This window comes from Periplaneta americana, chromosome 2 (genome assembly GCF_040183065.1).
Source record: "Periplaneta americana isolate PAMFEO1 chromosome 2, P.americana_PAMFEO1_priV1, whole genome shotgun sequence".
NCBI classification, from domain to species: Eukaryota; Metazoa; Arthropoda; class Insecta; order Blattodea; family Blattidae; genus Periplaneta; species Periplaneta americana.
In genome coordinates this window covers 20,232,041-20,247,564 of record NC_091118.1, presented here as the reverse complement: position 1 = coordinate 20,247,564, position 15,524 = coordinate 20,232,041, and the positions used below count along the sequence as shown (strand labels likewise).

Genomic DNA, 15,524 nt, shown 5'->3' with positions numbered 1-15,524 from the left:
ACCAGCTAGCAGTCGACACAGCGGAAATATAACACATATAATTAATACATCTAGGTACATTATGTACTCAAATAAAATAAGGATCCATAAAATAATAAATCCATCATTAACTGTAATGTCTAGACTCTAGAGTTCCTTTATAATGAGATTTGAGACGTTGACCCCAACAACAATTAAAATGTGTAATGATTTAATAGTGCTGAAAATGGAAAAACAAAACTCTTATGAGAAGTAAAACCATATACCTATATTATGTTATATACAAATATTGAACGAATTTGATACATAATTTTATAGTATATTATATTATTTTATAATATAATTTATTATATCTGAAATATAAAAAATTATTATTACAACTAGTTCGTCACTGAGAAATAAGGAAAAGCTGTTAACTTGAATTTATTTGAAGCAAAGCGTTACTGGATTATGCAATAAGGTAGGCGATGTTTGGATCCTGTGTCTCAACTCTATTCTCAATTATTATCTTAGCCTATGCTCGATTACACCAACCTCTAGTGCTTGAAAGTGGAACTAAACGCTGGCGCACAGAGAAACAAAACATAGGAAAATTCGCTCAGTGTCCATTCTTTATAATCCCTATTCGCTGACAGCACATAGCAATCAGGTCAACAATGAGCAGAATTTCATTTCAGCAAAGGAAACATAGCCTATTTTTTCTGGTATGCAGGTTTGTATCAAACTTAATATATCTTACAAACGAATTAACTTACCGGTTCTTGAGTACTGCTGAGTTCCTCTGTGAGATTATTGCTACTCAAATTCGTAACATTCCGCTCAGACTGGAAAGAAAATAACTGTATAGCCGTAGTACAGAATTATATTTTTTGTTACGACTCACAGATTTATTTATAACAAAGAACAGAATGAATGAAGCTGTTTGATACCTGAAATAATTTTAAGTGAACCGAAACAAGAGAATGTGGACACAGCGTGAGGAATAGTTACTCTTTGTTCCTTAACTTATCAATAAACTTAGGATATTTATGACCAAAAAAGTTTTTAAGGTTAGCCTATATTTGCATGCTTGATTGGAGACAAAGGTTAGTAGTGTCCGTTGGCCGCCCGTGATTGGACCCAACGTCAGAAAGGAGGCTATTTACAGTGACTGTTTTTAGTGATCTTACCCCAAGTACATTGAAACCAAAATATCAGTAAAAGCTCATCACAATTATTATAAATTTTACTATTCTAAAATTAAGTATTTAATATAATAGTTTACTATATTACAGTGAATCAAAATACAACACAACATTACAATAAATTACAGTATGTATAATTTATTGTAATGTTACAACATGATCTAAAATTTCTACCTCCCCACAAACCTACACAATACTTGTGGTTCTGGAAATAATTATTTCACTAAGTTCATTATGTGTTGTGATGAAAATATTAACTTCACGTATAACGAAATATATTATGTTATAGGCCTTATCATAATCACGATATAAAATACACACAACATATTGTCTGAATAAAATTGGTAAATTTGAATTTTAGTAAATATATAAATAGATATAAATAAATGAATGCATAAATGAATAAATACATAAATAAGTAAATAAAAAAAATAAATAAATAAATGCATGAATGAACGAATGAATGAACAAATAAATAAATGCATGAATGAATGAATGAATGAATAATTAAATAAATGCATGAATGAATGAATGAATAAATAAATAGATAAATAAATAAATAACTAAATAAATAAATGGATGGATGAATGAATGAATAAATAAAAAAATGAATAAATAAATAAATGCATGAATGAATAAATAAATAAATGCATGAATGAATAAATAAGTAAATAAATAAATGCATGAATGAATAATAAATAAATTCATGAATGAATGAATAAATAAATAAATGCATGAATGAATGAATAAATAAATAAATGCATGAAAGAATGAATGAATGAATAAATAAATAAATGCATGAATGAATGAATGAATGAATAAATAAATAAATAAATAAATAAATGAATAAATAAATAAATAAGTAAATTAAGGAATGAATGAATAAATAGATGCATAAATGAATGAATGAATAAATAAATAAATGCATGAATGAATGAATAAATAAATAAATAAATAAATAAATGCATGAATGAATGAATAAATAAATGCATGAATGAATGAATAAATAAAGAAATAAATAAATGCATGAATGAATAAATAAATAAATAAATAAATAAATGCATGAATGAATGAATGAATAAATAAATAAATAAATGCATGAATGAATGAATGAATAAATGAATGAATAAATAAATAAATGCATGAAAGAATGAATGAATGAATAAATAAATACATGCATGAATGAATAAATAAATAAATAAATAAATAAATAAGTAAATGCAAGCATGAACGAATAAATAGATGCATGAATGAATGAATGAATAAATAAATAAATAAATGCATGAATGAATGAATAAATAAATGAATGCTTGAAAGAATGAATGAATAAATAAATAAAAGAATAAATGAATGAATAAATAAATAAATGCATGAATGAATGAATAAATAAATAAATGCATGAATGAATAAATTAATAAGTAAATAAATAAATAAATGCATGAATGAATGAATTAATAAGTAAATAAATGCATGAATGAATGAATGAATGAATAAATAAATGCATGAATGAATGTATGAATAAATAAATAAATAAGTAAATAAATAAATAAATGTATGAATGAATAAATAAATAAATGCATGAATGAATGTATGAATAAATAAATAAATAAATAAATAAATAAATGTATGAATGAAGAAATAAATAAATGCATGAATAAATAAATAAATAAATGTATGAATGAATAAATAAATAAATGCATGAATAAATAAATAAATAAATAAATAAATAAATAAATACTTGGTTACTGGAGGAACGTCCACAGTATCCGAGCAATAATTTATTACAATGTGTTTCTGTTATCGCGTAGGCAACTGTATATTGTGCAAGAAACGTCTATGTTCGTGGTACAGAAGAGATATTGTAATGTTTTGACATAAAAAATGTAATTTGATGTCACTTGTGATACCATGGAAACAGAAGCGTGCGATGATTTTCCAAGCGGTCCGTCTAATATGTTTCGATGTTTCCCATGCAAATATTGTGTACGTGGTAATATGAATATCGACTAAAATGCATTACCACGTTAAAAAGTATATAATTGTATTTTATAATTTTAATTCCAGTATAGACTTCTTACAGAACCATTCTTAAATACCTTATACATTTTCAATTTATTTTTATTTTCAAAATGTTAAGATATGTATAGCAAATTAGCAGAACATTCATCTTGGAAATGTATTTACTCACATGAAAATTATTAAACTGAAGTACTATGTGGTTTAGTTCCATACTGCTGACATTCTGAAGACACTGAAAAAAAAAAAGAATTTTTAATAGGAGAAATAAACACTTCGTTTACTTCCAATCCCTTATCTGTAGGCCTATTACTTCACTCATCACCATGCAAAAGCAATGTGACTACTGTATGTTATGTTATGAAGTACGAGCACTTATATGTGGATTATTTGAGCTTCCCGCGAGGCTGAGGATTTTCCAGCTTATATAAAGCAGCATTAACTGAAGAGGAGATAAATTATACAGAGTGATTCAAAAAGTAAACCGGCGATGAGATGAGTGAGGACGTAAGAGACGAGGAGTATAAAGTGATTCAAAAGTCACTTCAAACTTTACTTACTTACTTACTGGCTTTTAAGGAACCCGGAGGTTCATTGCCGCCCTCACATAAGCCCGCCATTGGTCCCCATCCTGAGCAAAATTAATCCATTCTCTATCATCATATCCCACCTCCCTTAAATCCATTTTAATATCATCTTCCCATCTACGTCTCGGCCTCCCTAAAGGTCTTTTTCCCTCCGGCCTCCCAACTAACACTCTATATGCATTTCTGGATTCGCCCATACGTGCTACATGCCCTGCCCATCTCAAACGTCTGGATTTAATGTTACTAATTATGTCAGGTGAAGAATACAATGCGTGCAGTTCTGTGTTGTGTAACTTTCTCCATTCTCCTGTAACTTCATCCCTCTTAGCCCCAAATATTTTCCTAAGCACCTTATTCTCAAACACCCTTAACCTATGTTCCTCTCTCAAAGTGAGAGTCCAAGTTTCACAACCATACAGAACAACCGGTAATATAACTGTTTTATAAATTCTAACTTTCAGATTTTTCGACAGCAGACTGGATGATAAAAGCTTCTCAACCGAATAATAACACGCATTTTCCATATTTATTCTGCGTTTAATTTCCCCTCGAGTATCATTTATATTTGTTACTGTTGCTCCCAGATATTTGAACATCTCCACCTCTTCAAAAGATAAATTTCCAATTTTTATATTTCCATTTCGTACAATATTCTGGTCACGAGACATAATCATATACTTTGTCTTTTCGGGATTTACTTCCAAACCTATCTCTTTACTTGCTTCCAATAAAATTCCCGTGTTTTCCCTAATCGTTTGTGGATTTTCTCCTAACATATTCACGTCATCCGCATAGACAAGCAGCTGATGTAACCCGTTAAATTCCAAACCCTCTCTGTTATCCTGGACTTTCCTAATGGCATACTCTAGAGCAAATTTAAAAAGTAAAGGTGATACTGCATCTCGTTGCTTTAGCCCGCAGTGAATTGGAAACGCATCTGACAGAAACTGACCTATACGAACTCTATTGTACGTTTCACTGAGACACATTTTAGTTAATCGAACATTAATGCGTTAAAATATTATAATATCTGAGGTAGGCAAAAATAATGACGTCACTGTGTTGGCAAACCATGGTGTTTGATTTTTTACAAAATAATGGGAATAAGTTCGCCGTTCGCTTGTTCAACAAACACCATTCATTCTGCAACACCATGTACAGAATATTGCAGATAATGTCTTGGAATATTCAATTCCCAGTCTTTTTGCGAGATAGCATCTTTCAGAACACTAGTGTTATTGGGTGTTCCATGTAAATCGTTCTATAAGGCAACTCCACAACCCAAAGCCTGTGGTATTGAAGTAAGGAGGTCGTGGAGGCCATAGGCTATTGTTGTAAAGTGTCTATAGATAACACGATCGCCAAAGATCCGTGTAATTAATTGTTCTACAGGGTTGTAGATGTGTGGTGGTGTGTCAGTTTGCATGAAGATTAGTGTAGTATATGATTATGTCTCGTGACCAGAATATTGTACGAAATGGAAACACAAAAATTGGAGATTTATCCTTCGAAGAGATTGAAAAATTCAAATATCTTGAAGCAACAGTAACAAATATAAATGACACTCAGGAGGAAATTAAACACAGAATAATTATGGAAAATGCCTGTTATTATTCGGTTGAGAAGCTTTTATCATCCAGTCTGCTGTCAAAAAATCTGGAAGTTAGAATTTATAAAACAGTTATATTATCGGTTGTTCTGTATGGTTGTGAAACTTGGACGCTCACTTTGAGAGAGGGATATAGGTTAAGGGTTTTGAGAATAAGGTGCTTAGGAAAATATTTGGGGCTAAGAGGGATGAAGTTACAGGAGAATGGAGAAAGTTACACAACACAGAACTGCACGCATTGTATTCTTCACCTGACATAATTAGGAACATTAAATCCAGACGTTTGAGATGGGCAGGGCATGTAGCACGTATGGGCGAATCCTGAAATGCATAGAGAGTGTTAGTTGGGAGGCCGGAGGGAAAAAGACCTTTAGGGAAGCCGAGACGTGGATGGGAAGATAATAATAAAATGGATTTGAGGGTGGTGGGATATGATGATAGAGAAAGGATTAATCTTGCTCAGGATAGGGATCAATGGCGGGCTTATGTGAGGGCGGCAATGAACCTCCGGGTTCCTTAAAAGTAAGTAAGTATCCGCATAATGCGTATAATTACTTTAAAAATCAATAACTGTAACCTAGACTATCAGCCCACATGTCCGGAATTGCTATATATTTCCAGATAGTTTTCTTCTAATATAGTATTTTTTTCCAGTTTCCCAAAAATTTACTTTTCCTCAATTAACGCCTTTAAAAAAATCGATTCATATAACATATAAGATAATATACCAGATCTTCATCTTACAAATCAGTGAACTTACGTGCTGAGTGGTGAGCTGAGATGTGTCGCACCTATTCATTAAGTATCCTATAGGCTGATGAATAGCCTGAAAAGAGAATCAATCACACTTAATAAGAATATTTCTCTGCAGTGGTCACACCTTCAGCCTGTCACGCAGGCGGTCCGAGTTCGAGTACCGCTATGATCTGGACTTTTTCAATTAAAAATCCATAGCGACGGACAACGTCTCCAAGTTCATGCTTGTCGCCTTCTTCCTCACATTAAAAAAGCTATATAAATATTTATGAAATATGAGTCAAATTAAACATGTTTATAATAACACTTTCTTATGCGTTAATAATATGTTTATATCTTAAAACAGGGCCGGGCATGAGAGCGGCTCCATTTAGTCGGCCAGAGCTGCTCTCGCTCCGCAAGGCAAGCCAGAGCAGAACGCTCACGCAGTGGCGGACTCGCATTACAGCTACCTTCCCTGCATTAATATAACAAGAGCCACGGTTGTTCTAGTCATTCAGTCTGTCAGTACATAATAGACTAGTTTATAAGGATATTACATCAATCCATTGTACATTACAGACTTTATAACACTCTTATTAATTTAATGGAATAAACTTCGCTCTATGCACACACACAAATCATTAGGCTTATTTACATAACCCATACGCACATACTGCAATCTCCTCACCACGGTTCTACGATACAGGCGTATGGCTTCCACTTCCCCTATTTGCTGTGGACAGAGTTCATCTGCCAATATAATTAAACATCGCTTGATGAATTCATCTTCGTTGAATGTTTTCAATTCCTTTGCAATTTCGTGGCAAATTTTTGTAGCTAATTCTCATAGCCGATTCACTAAGTGCATTATTGTCATCCTGTTAATACATAATATAATGTAATATAATATAATGTAATATGATATGATGTGATATATATGATATGATATGATATAATATAATATAATATAATATAATATAATATAATATAATATAATATAATATGATATATCATGAAGTGTTATATATTATACTATAATACTACTAGGTTCAAAAAGTTCCCGGAATTTTACTACCATTTTTCGTATTAATATATAACAAGGGATATTATACATTTGTTTTGTTGGTAACATTCATGATGTCATTTCCTTAAAGTTTGTTGATAATGGCAATTATTGGTTTTGAGTTGTAGGCATTTGTTTATCATAGTGTTTTGTTTGTTCGTCGCATTTTGTAATTATGTCCACATAGCAAAGTACAAACATCAAGTTCTGTGTTTTGCTGGGGACATGATCAGTATGGCTGATGAAGATGGTGATTTCTTAAACAAAATGAAACTGGTGCTACTTGTACGACCCAGTCCCTAAACGACAGTCATCTGAGTGGAAATCGAAAACATCTCCTCGGAAGCAAAAATTTCCTAGGGACACTTCCAAAGGCAAAGTTATTTTAAATGTTATGTTTTATTTAACGACGCTCGCAACTGCAGAGGTTATATCAGCAATGCCGGATGTGCCGGAATTTTGTCAGGCAGGAGTTCTTTCATATGCCAGTAAATCTACTGACATGAGCCTGTCGCATTTAAGCACACTTAAAGCAAAGTTATTTTAGAAGTTTTCTTCGACTCTCAGGGTCTCATGCACCATGAGTTCATTCCAGAAGGTCGTACTGTAACGAAAGAATTGTACGTAGAAACCCTCCGTCGCCTCTGGGACGCAGTGAGAAGGAAACGTCCAGAAAAGTGGGTAGAAAACAACTGGTTCCTTATGCATGACAATGCACCTGCTCATCGCGCAATTATTGTAAAGAATTTTCTTGCCAGGCACAACATAACTGCTTTGGATCACTCACCATACTCTCCTGATCTCTCACCACCTGATTACTTTCTGTTTCCCCGTCTGAAAAGTCATCTGAAAGGACGGAGATTCAATGCTGAAGAGGTTATCGCAAACGCGACGAGAGCACTAAGACGGGTTTCACAAAATGGCTTCCAGGCCTGCTTCCAGGAACTCTACACGCGTTGGCAAAAGTGTGTTGTTGCGGAAGGCAACTATTTTGAAGGGAATGCTGTAGAATAGTGTTTAAGGTACGTTGTTTCTATGATGCTAGCAAATTCCGGGAACTTTTTGAACCTAGTATGTATATCATAATACTTGTATAATTTAAAATTATATAAGTTATTACTAAATGTATAATAACATATAATGCAATATAAATATCAAATAGATACTCTAATATAATGTACCTGAGAAACATTTTCTTCCCACACCTGTGGAGTAACGGTTAGTGCGTCTGGCCGCGAAACCAGGTGGCCCGGGTTCGAATCCGGGTCGGAGAAAGTTACCTGGTTGAGGTTTTTTCCGGGGTTTTCCCTCAACCCAATACGAGCAAATGCTGGGTAACTTTCGGTGCTGGACCCCGGACTCATTTCACCGGCATAATCACCTTCATATCATTCAGACACTAAATAACCTAAATGTTGATACAGCGTCGTAAAATAACCCAATAAAATAAATAAATAAACATTTTCTTTAAGCTGTATTAATTTATGGCGTTCATTACCAACATATTTGTCATATTCAGTAGCATGTTGTAAAGAATAATGGCGTTGGATATTGAACTTCTTAATCAGTTGGAGTGTTTTATGACAAATTAAACACTTTGCTAACCCACTGCTCTCTACCAAAAAGAACTCCTCCTCCCATGATACATTAAAAGCATTGGGAGTAGCGGGACGGTTTAATGTATGAGAGGAAGCTCCGTCTTCAAAGTTCGCCATCATACTGCAAGTCACCATTGCACCGACACTGAATGACGTACAGTATGCATACGTCACTGCGCTCGCAAGCCCCGCTCTTTAAAGCACACAGCGCTCATTTCTCAGAATCACGTAATGTGCCCAGCCCTGTCTTAAAATATCCTTCGTTTCCTATGTTAATAACCCTATGTGAGCATATTACATGTTGTTTAATTAATACGTTTCCCTCTCGTGTTGAAATGTTTTCTGCAATACAGGTTGATTCAGACCACGTGTAACAGCAATTTATTTCGGAAACTAGTACATTAAAATTTAGAGACAAAAATATTTATAAATAAAGCACATGTGAATTTTCACTTGAGCTTGATTTCATCAATCAGCCTTAACAGGAAGTAGGGTCAGTGGCGTATTACTTTAAAATTTCAAATGGGAGTGGGGTCAAATAAAGTAATATTTGATAGAGCTCATGAAAACAAACAACTTTCATAGGAAACGTTTTTATTAATTCCTATTCTTTCAATGAGAAAATGCACGAAAAGGCAATGGGTGATTCGGATCACCTGTAACAGTCATTTATTTCAGAAACTAGCGCATTAAAATTTTCGACACAATAATATTTATAACTTAACCACACGTGAACTTTCACGTGAGCTTGATTTCATCAATCAGCCTTAACAGGAAGTCAGGTCAGTGGCGTATCACTTTAAAATTTCAAATGGGAGTGGGGTCAAATAGAGTACCGTTTGATAGAGCTTGGGGTCGCATCGATTCATCCTCTCAGACTCAAATTCTCTTGTAAGGACGAGGTTTCTCGTACATTTTTATTGTTTCTCCATCATTTCGCTCTTCATTAATTAATTAATTAATTCATTCATTCGGGAGTTTTTCCACTTGGTCCGTTTCGTTGCATAATCTATTCTCTTTCCAGCTAGAGATTGAAGTAGACATAAAGAAAACCGAAATGTAGAGCCTATTAGAGCTCTTCAAGGACACTACTGCGTGTTCAGTTCAAAGTGTGTCGTGGCTCGCTGTATGCCGTCATGTGGCTAGCCGATGAGCCTAGAGAATTCAATCTTCCTACATTTCCGCAGAGGCGTATTACCTATGTGCAAGAGAAGTTGCCTAGCAAGTACGGCGTTCATTCTGAAGAGTATGTACCGATACGTACCGTAACGCCGGTAGTGGCAGGAATGTGAACTGTTTGGAAACACGTACTGAGGTGAGCTTTTTTCTTACTGTTGGAATATGGGGAGAGGGTTAAGACGATTACTTACTGTACAGTATTTGTTGACATTAACTTCGACGGTCAACATGGACACGGAGCATTTGATTTGTATTGTGGAATGTTGCCGTACGCAACCGATTATAACAAATACCCTGCGTACGACTTGCCCGCGCAAAACACAGTTCGAAAGAGGTTATGGTAGCACACTGACAGTACAGACCGCCATCTGTTGCTACGACGTTCAAGTTATACCGTACACGTTCTTAAGTTCAGATTGAACGCCTTGATTAGTAGGCAAATTTTCTGACATAAAAGCTGAAACTCGCTTCAAATCGCTGACTCACAAACAGTGACGTCATGACACACTTTGAAATGAACACCCAGGATACACTGTATTGCTCGCCCATTTGTATAGTACTGAATAGGACAGTCTCAGTTCATTTGGACTAACTCGCTCGGAATGTCCAAACGCCTGGACAGTATGGACAATTTGGGACTCAAACAGGCTCAGATACTCGCTGCCCCGTAATCGTCCCATTTACTGGCACTATTGCGAAGTCTATCGCTTACAGAATAAAAACAAGGATACCAAATCGTTCCAGCTTTAACAGAAATTCGGGTTTTCTGTATGCGTTCATGTCAACAATACAATAACTTACTCTTTATATTGTATTGTATTGTATTTATTAACATTCCATGGTATTCATACATGCTTACAGCTAGAATATGGAACAAGTAAAAAAACTTAATACTATTATAAAGTCTTAATTTATAGTCACAGTCTAGATGAAATATATATAGACGAGATTTACAATATAGTCTACTAGTACAACACAAAGTTTTAGTATCAATTTCATGAAGTGTTATTGAATGTCATGAATTCACCTACAGAATAGAAGGCGTGAGAAATTAGGTACTTCTTTAATTTGGCCCTAAATAATTTTATGTTTTGAGTTTCATTTTTTATATCGATAGGGAGGTTATTAAAAATTTTTACTGCCATATAACGCACTCCTTTTTGATAGCACGATTGACTTGCCGATGGAGTATGAAAGTCATTTTTTGACGTGTATTTATGCTATGAACTGTTGAATTAGTTACAAAGTTTTCACGATTACATACGAGGAAGATTATTAATGAAAAGATATACTGACAAACCATGGGAATTATTTGTAGTTTTTTTGAAAATAGTCCTACACGATTCCCTAGATTTGGCACCTACTATTATTCTAATTATTCTTTTTTGTAATAGAAATATATTGTTACTATCTGTGGAATTTCCCCAGAATATTATTTCAAAACTCATTACCAAGTGGAAGTATGCAAAGTACATTGTTTTTAAGGTATTGATATTTACTATCTTTTGAATAGATCTAATAACAAAACAAGCTGAATTTAGTTTGGGGGTAATTTCTTTAATATGATTTTTCCAATTTAACACATTATCGATTTTTAAGCCAACAAATTTGGTTGTTGTTGTTTCTAATAGGGATCTATTATTAATTATTGCGCTAGAAATGTGCGAGGTTGAATTTGGACAGGATTTAAATTGAATTATGTTAGTTTTATTACAATTTAATACTAATTTATTGACTGAGAAACAGTCACATATTTTGAAGAGAATTTCCTCTGTTGAAGATTGGAATGTGTTGGAGTTATTGGCTGTAATTACTATACTTCTGTCATCTGCAAATAATATGGGATGACCTACATCTTTTATTAGGGGGCAAGATGATTTATAATCACTACAAAAAGTAGGGGACCTAATATTGATCCTTGAGGAATTCCATTATTAATAGCTCCCCATGTCGATACAGATTTCATAGTTGTATTGATTTCAACTTTCTGTTATTAATTAACGTATTTGTGTTACAATGTACTAAATAAAATAAGTAGGGGACACTGCGTCCTAGGCACTGTACTGCCGTAGCGGCTGCATTATTGAATATTATTTTTAATCCAACGCCATCAGGTTGTCATTCGACATTTCTGGTCTCTCCTGGCAATGGCTTATTTGTAACCCACTTCTGAGGTGGAAGGAGGTTACATTACCCCGATGACGATGATGATGATGATCAGAGACCGGAAGTTTAGGCATTATGAATCATTAGGGCCCAATTGTATAAAACTCCCTGACTAAAGATCAACTTTGATCGAAGATCGGAAAGTGAACCGAGTTCAGACACTTCTTCTATTGTATAAAACTTTCCTGCGATCAAATTACCTAGGTTCAAATGCAATCTAAGTTCACGTGAAAAGGACTTGGCAACATCGCATAAACAGGTGAAGTATGTGATGCGCGGGCCATGTTGTACAGGTTTATTCAGTGTAGCCAATTTAGCGACTTTAACTCTTTTTCGACGACAATTTCTTTCAACTTTTATATTGCTTAAATAGGGATTTAGCGACCTTTTTAGCACCCCATAGTGACAAAATTTAATCTTTATTTGTTGATAATAAGAAATCTAGCGACTTTCCAACTACTTTTTGGCGACTTTCCGTACACTCTGTTGGAGACACTGGTTTTTTGTGCATTGTAAATAATGGCGGACAATAAGAAGAAGGTGGACTGTTCTCCGAGTTGTTATCATGTTATGGTGTTTGATACTGCTAAACATAATAAAGCTTTATAAAACGACAATTTTCCTTTAGTAATAGAGTTAATTGAAAATTTATGAATGTACCTATCATATCCATGAATAATTAATGGTTGTTATAAACATAATATAATTATAGGTTATGTTATTTGATACTGCTGAACACGATAAAGCCTTATAAAATATAAGAATGTTTGTATATTAAGGCAAGAAATTTAAAAATATATATACAAATGTATCTACATTAATAAAAATGCTTATTATTCTTTTTGCACAATCTGCCACTCGTATACTTCAAACAGAAAAGAAATAACTGAACTTGGATCATCTAACTTAATCGGAGAAATTTCTTCAGTCAAAGTTGACTTTAGTTTAAGACAAATTAATCTCAGATTAGACTTTATACAACACAAAATTCCAAGTTCAGCTAGAACGAGGATCAATTTAACCTCTGATCTAAGATTAAATGGTTTATACAATCGGCCCTAAAACAGGCAGGCAAAAGGTCTTCATAAATAGCTGAAATAGGCAGGCAAAAAGGCATTATAAATAGCTAAAATACGAAATAAAAGGCAATTACAAAAACCTTGCACTAGACCCACAACCTTGCACTTTCCAGAAAGGGATTTCGGCAGCAAGAAAAGCTTCACATAAGTCGAATGCTAATTGAGATTTTCGACTCGATGTTGCAATTACTGTTAGGCCTACTTCTTCCCAGTAGCCTTGGAAAGTGCATTTTTGTGTTTGGTTATACTGATGTGTTGCGATATGAAATATTTCTTTTCGTAGTTCACTGACTGCTCATGTAAGTATTTCGCATGTAAGTACTTTACCGTCAGTACAAAATACGTCGGATCCAGAAGTATTAACGTAACTTTGCAGTTTACTCCGTAAAGGAACACTGAATTTCGGCATCTTGCTGCTAGCTACAACAACGTCGCAATGAAAACTGAAAGAAAAATAACCGTTAAAAATAACGTTAGACCCGCACTCATTGTTGCCTTGTCAAATAAACACAAGCGATAATTAAAACGCTTACTGTTATACATTTTTGCACGGCAGCACTGATTGTTGCAAAGAGAATATGAACTGACTGAAAGACAATAATATACATTCGGTGAAGTCACTTTCTTTGTAGCGGTTATAGAAATAAATTAAAATATACCTGTAGACAATTTTTAATAATAAATTAATAAATAATAGATAAAAATCAAACAATGGCAAAAAAGCATTTATTTTATAAATCAGGCTTTTATATTTAAAAAGTCAGAAAAGGGCAACATAAAACTGTGAGGTTTCAATCACAAAGGTATAATTCGTACAGATTTACTTTCAAAATGAAGATAGATTTAACACATTTAAAAAGGCATTCTGCCAAATTTCCGGTCTTTGATGATGATGATGATGATGATGATGATGTTATGATTATGAATTGCCAGAAGAGGTCTTAAACCTAAGCCTAACCTAATTTCCAGACTCTGGACGAACACAGGAACATTCCCCTTTAAGAAAAAATTCCTGTATTCTAACTGGAAGTCGAACCCGGGACTTCATGAACTGTAGTTAGAAGCTCTGACCACTAGCCTATGATGATGGTTGCATTATTAAATATAAAAGTGTGTAAATTAACTTCAGTTCATTTCAAATTTGGGTCTCAAATCAAGACATCGAAGGAAGTTCACCAGAAAGTTTAACATGGGAAATATACCTGAACAACACTTCCGGCGATCACCATCAGCAGGGCTCCTATAATCCCTAGACTTCTGTTTCGGCCTAACTCCAGCAATGGTGCTACCTGTGAACAAAGTAATGTCTGCAAGTAACACATGATCGGCGCTAGAATTCAATTATGAATACAGCAACGAGTTATATACTATATATAACCAGTGGCGGCTCGTGAACTTGTGGATTGGGAGAGCTGCAGTAGATTTCGGTACATACAAATTTCACTTCTTGATACCATTACTAATAAGTATAGGACAAAAATAAATGCACTACATATCGAAAAACCAAAACTTCCTGACTTGGTTGGGAGATGTCTGTGGGACCATTTGCTAATCCCTAAGAAACACTAATAGCATCGATTTCAGTCCGAATTTCAGATCGGCAGACACTCAACTTACAACCTACCAGTTCATTCTGAATTGTCTTAGAATAACCTTAAACAGTGGCATTTTCCAAATGATTTTTGAAAGGCTCGTTTAGATTACTCACGAACTGTAGCAACCTACGAAACAGATCAGGGTTCTTCGAATCGTTTTTTCATCATGTCCCCTAAGGGAAAGTTCATATTAGCCACAAAATTTGATACAATCAATATTTTTTTTAAATGATTTCACAATTTTTTCTCACTTCTTGATTATGCTTGAGAATGTTTGTTCTGTTCGTTTCACTTAATTGCACAGCAGTATGAGTTGCGTAAGTTAGCCAATGAAACAACATTTTTCAGGTGAGACTGCGAAGATTCGTGCATTTTGCTTTTTAGGGGCAAATGTCCTAAATCTGTCACACCACTCCTAGTCCATGCAGTATCACCACCGAAGAGGAGGCAAGGAAAACAAAGTATTGATTTTTTTGTTCACATCCACGTAACCACAAATGCTTAGCGTAAATTTCATTGTTATACTTCCTTACATATATGCATTATTTCGGCTGGATAAAGCTTAAGTAAGATTTAAGTCGGGTAACGGACGACCCTTTAATTTCACTTCATTACATCAATATTCTCAGCAAGGGAGAGTTGAGAAAAATAAAATTAATATTCTGTAATTCACACACACTCATGCTTGCACATTTGCACTGGTTAAGTTACGGTACTAAGACGTCACACCA

The 15,524-nt window shown here is 34.1% G+C and overlaps 1 protein-coding gene across 3 annotated transcripts in view; it reads right to left on the bottom strand.

Moving 5' to 3' along the window:
• The window catches only part of LOC138715513 (CARD- and ANK-domain containing inflammasome adapter protein-like), a 44,978-nt gene that overhangs the window by 9,785 nt on the left and 19,669 nt on the right, over positions 1-15,524 (bottom strand). For 2 of the 3 annotated variants that reach the window (XM_069848525.1, XM_069848535.1), the window contains exons 3-6: positions 14,401-14,487; positions 6,136-6,201; positions 3,352-3,414; positions 735-803 (exon numbers count right to left, since the gene is read on the bottom strand). In XM_069848525.1, coding sequence (XP_069704626.1) covers positions 735-803; positions 3,352-3,414; positions 6,136-6,201; positions 14,401-14,487 — 285 coding nt within the window. The remainder of the gene's footprint in view (positions 1-734; positions 804-3,351; positions 3,415-6,135; positions 6,202-14,400; positions 14,488-15,524) is intronic. The other variant, XM_069848545.1, reaches the window with a different exon arrangement.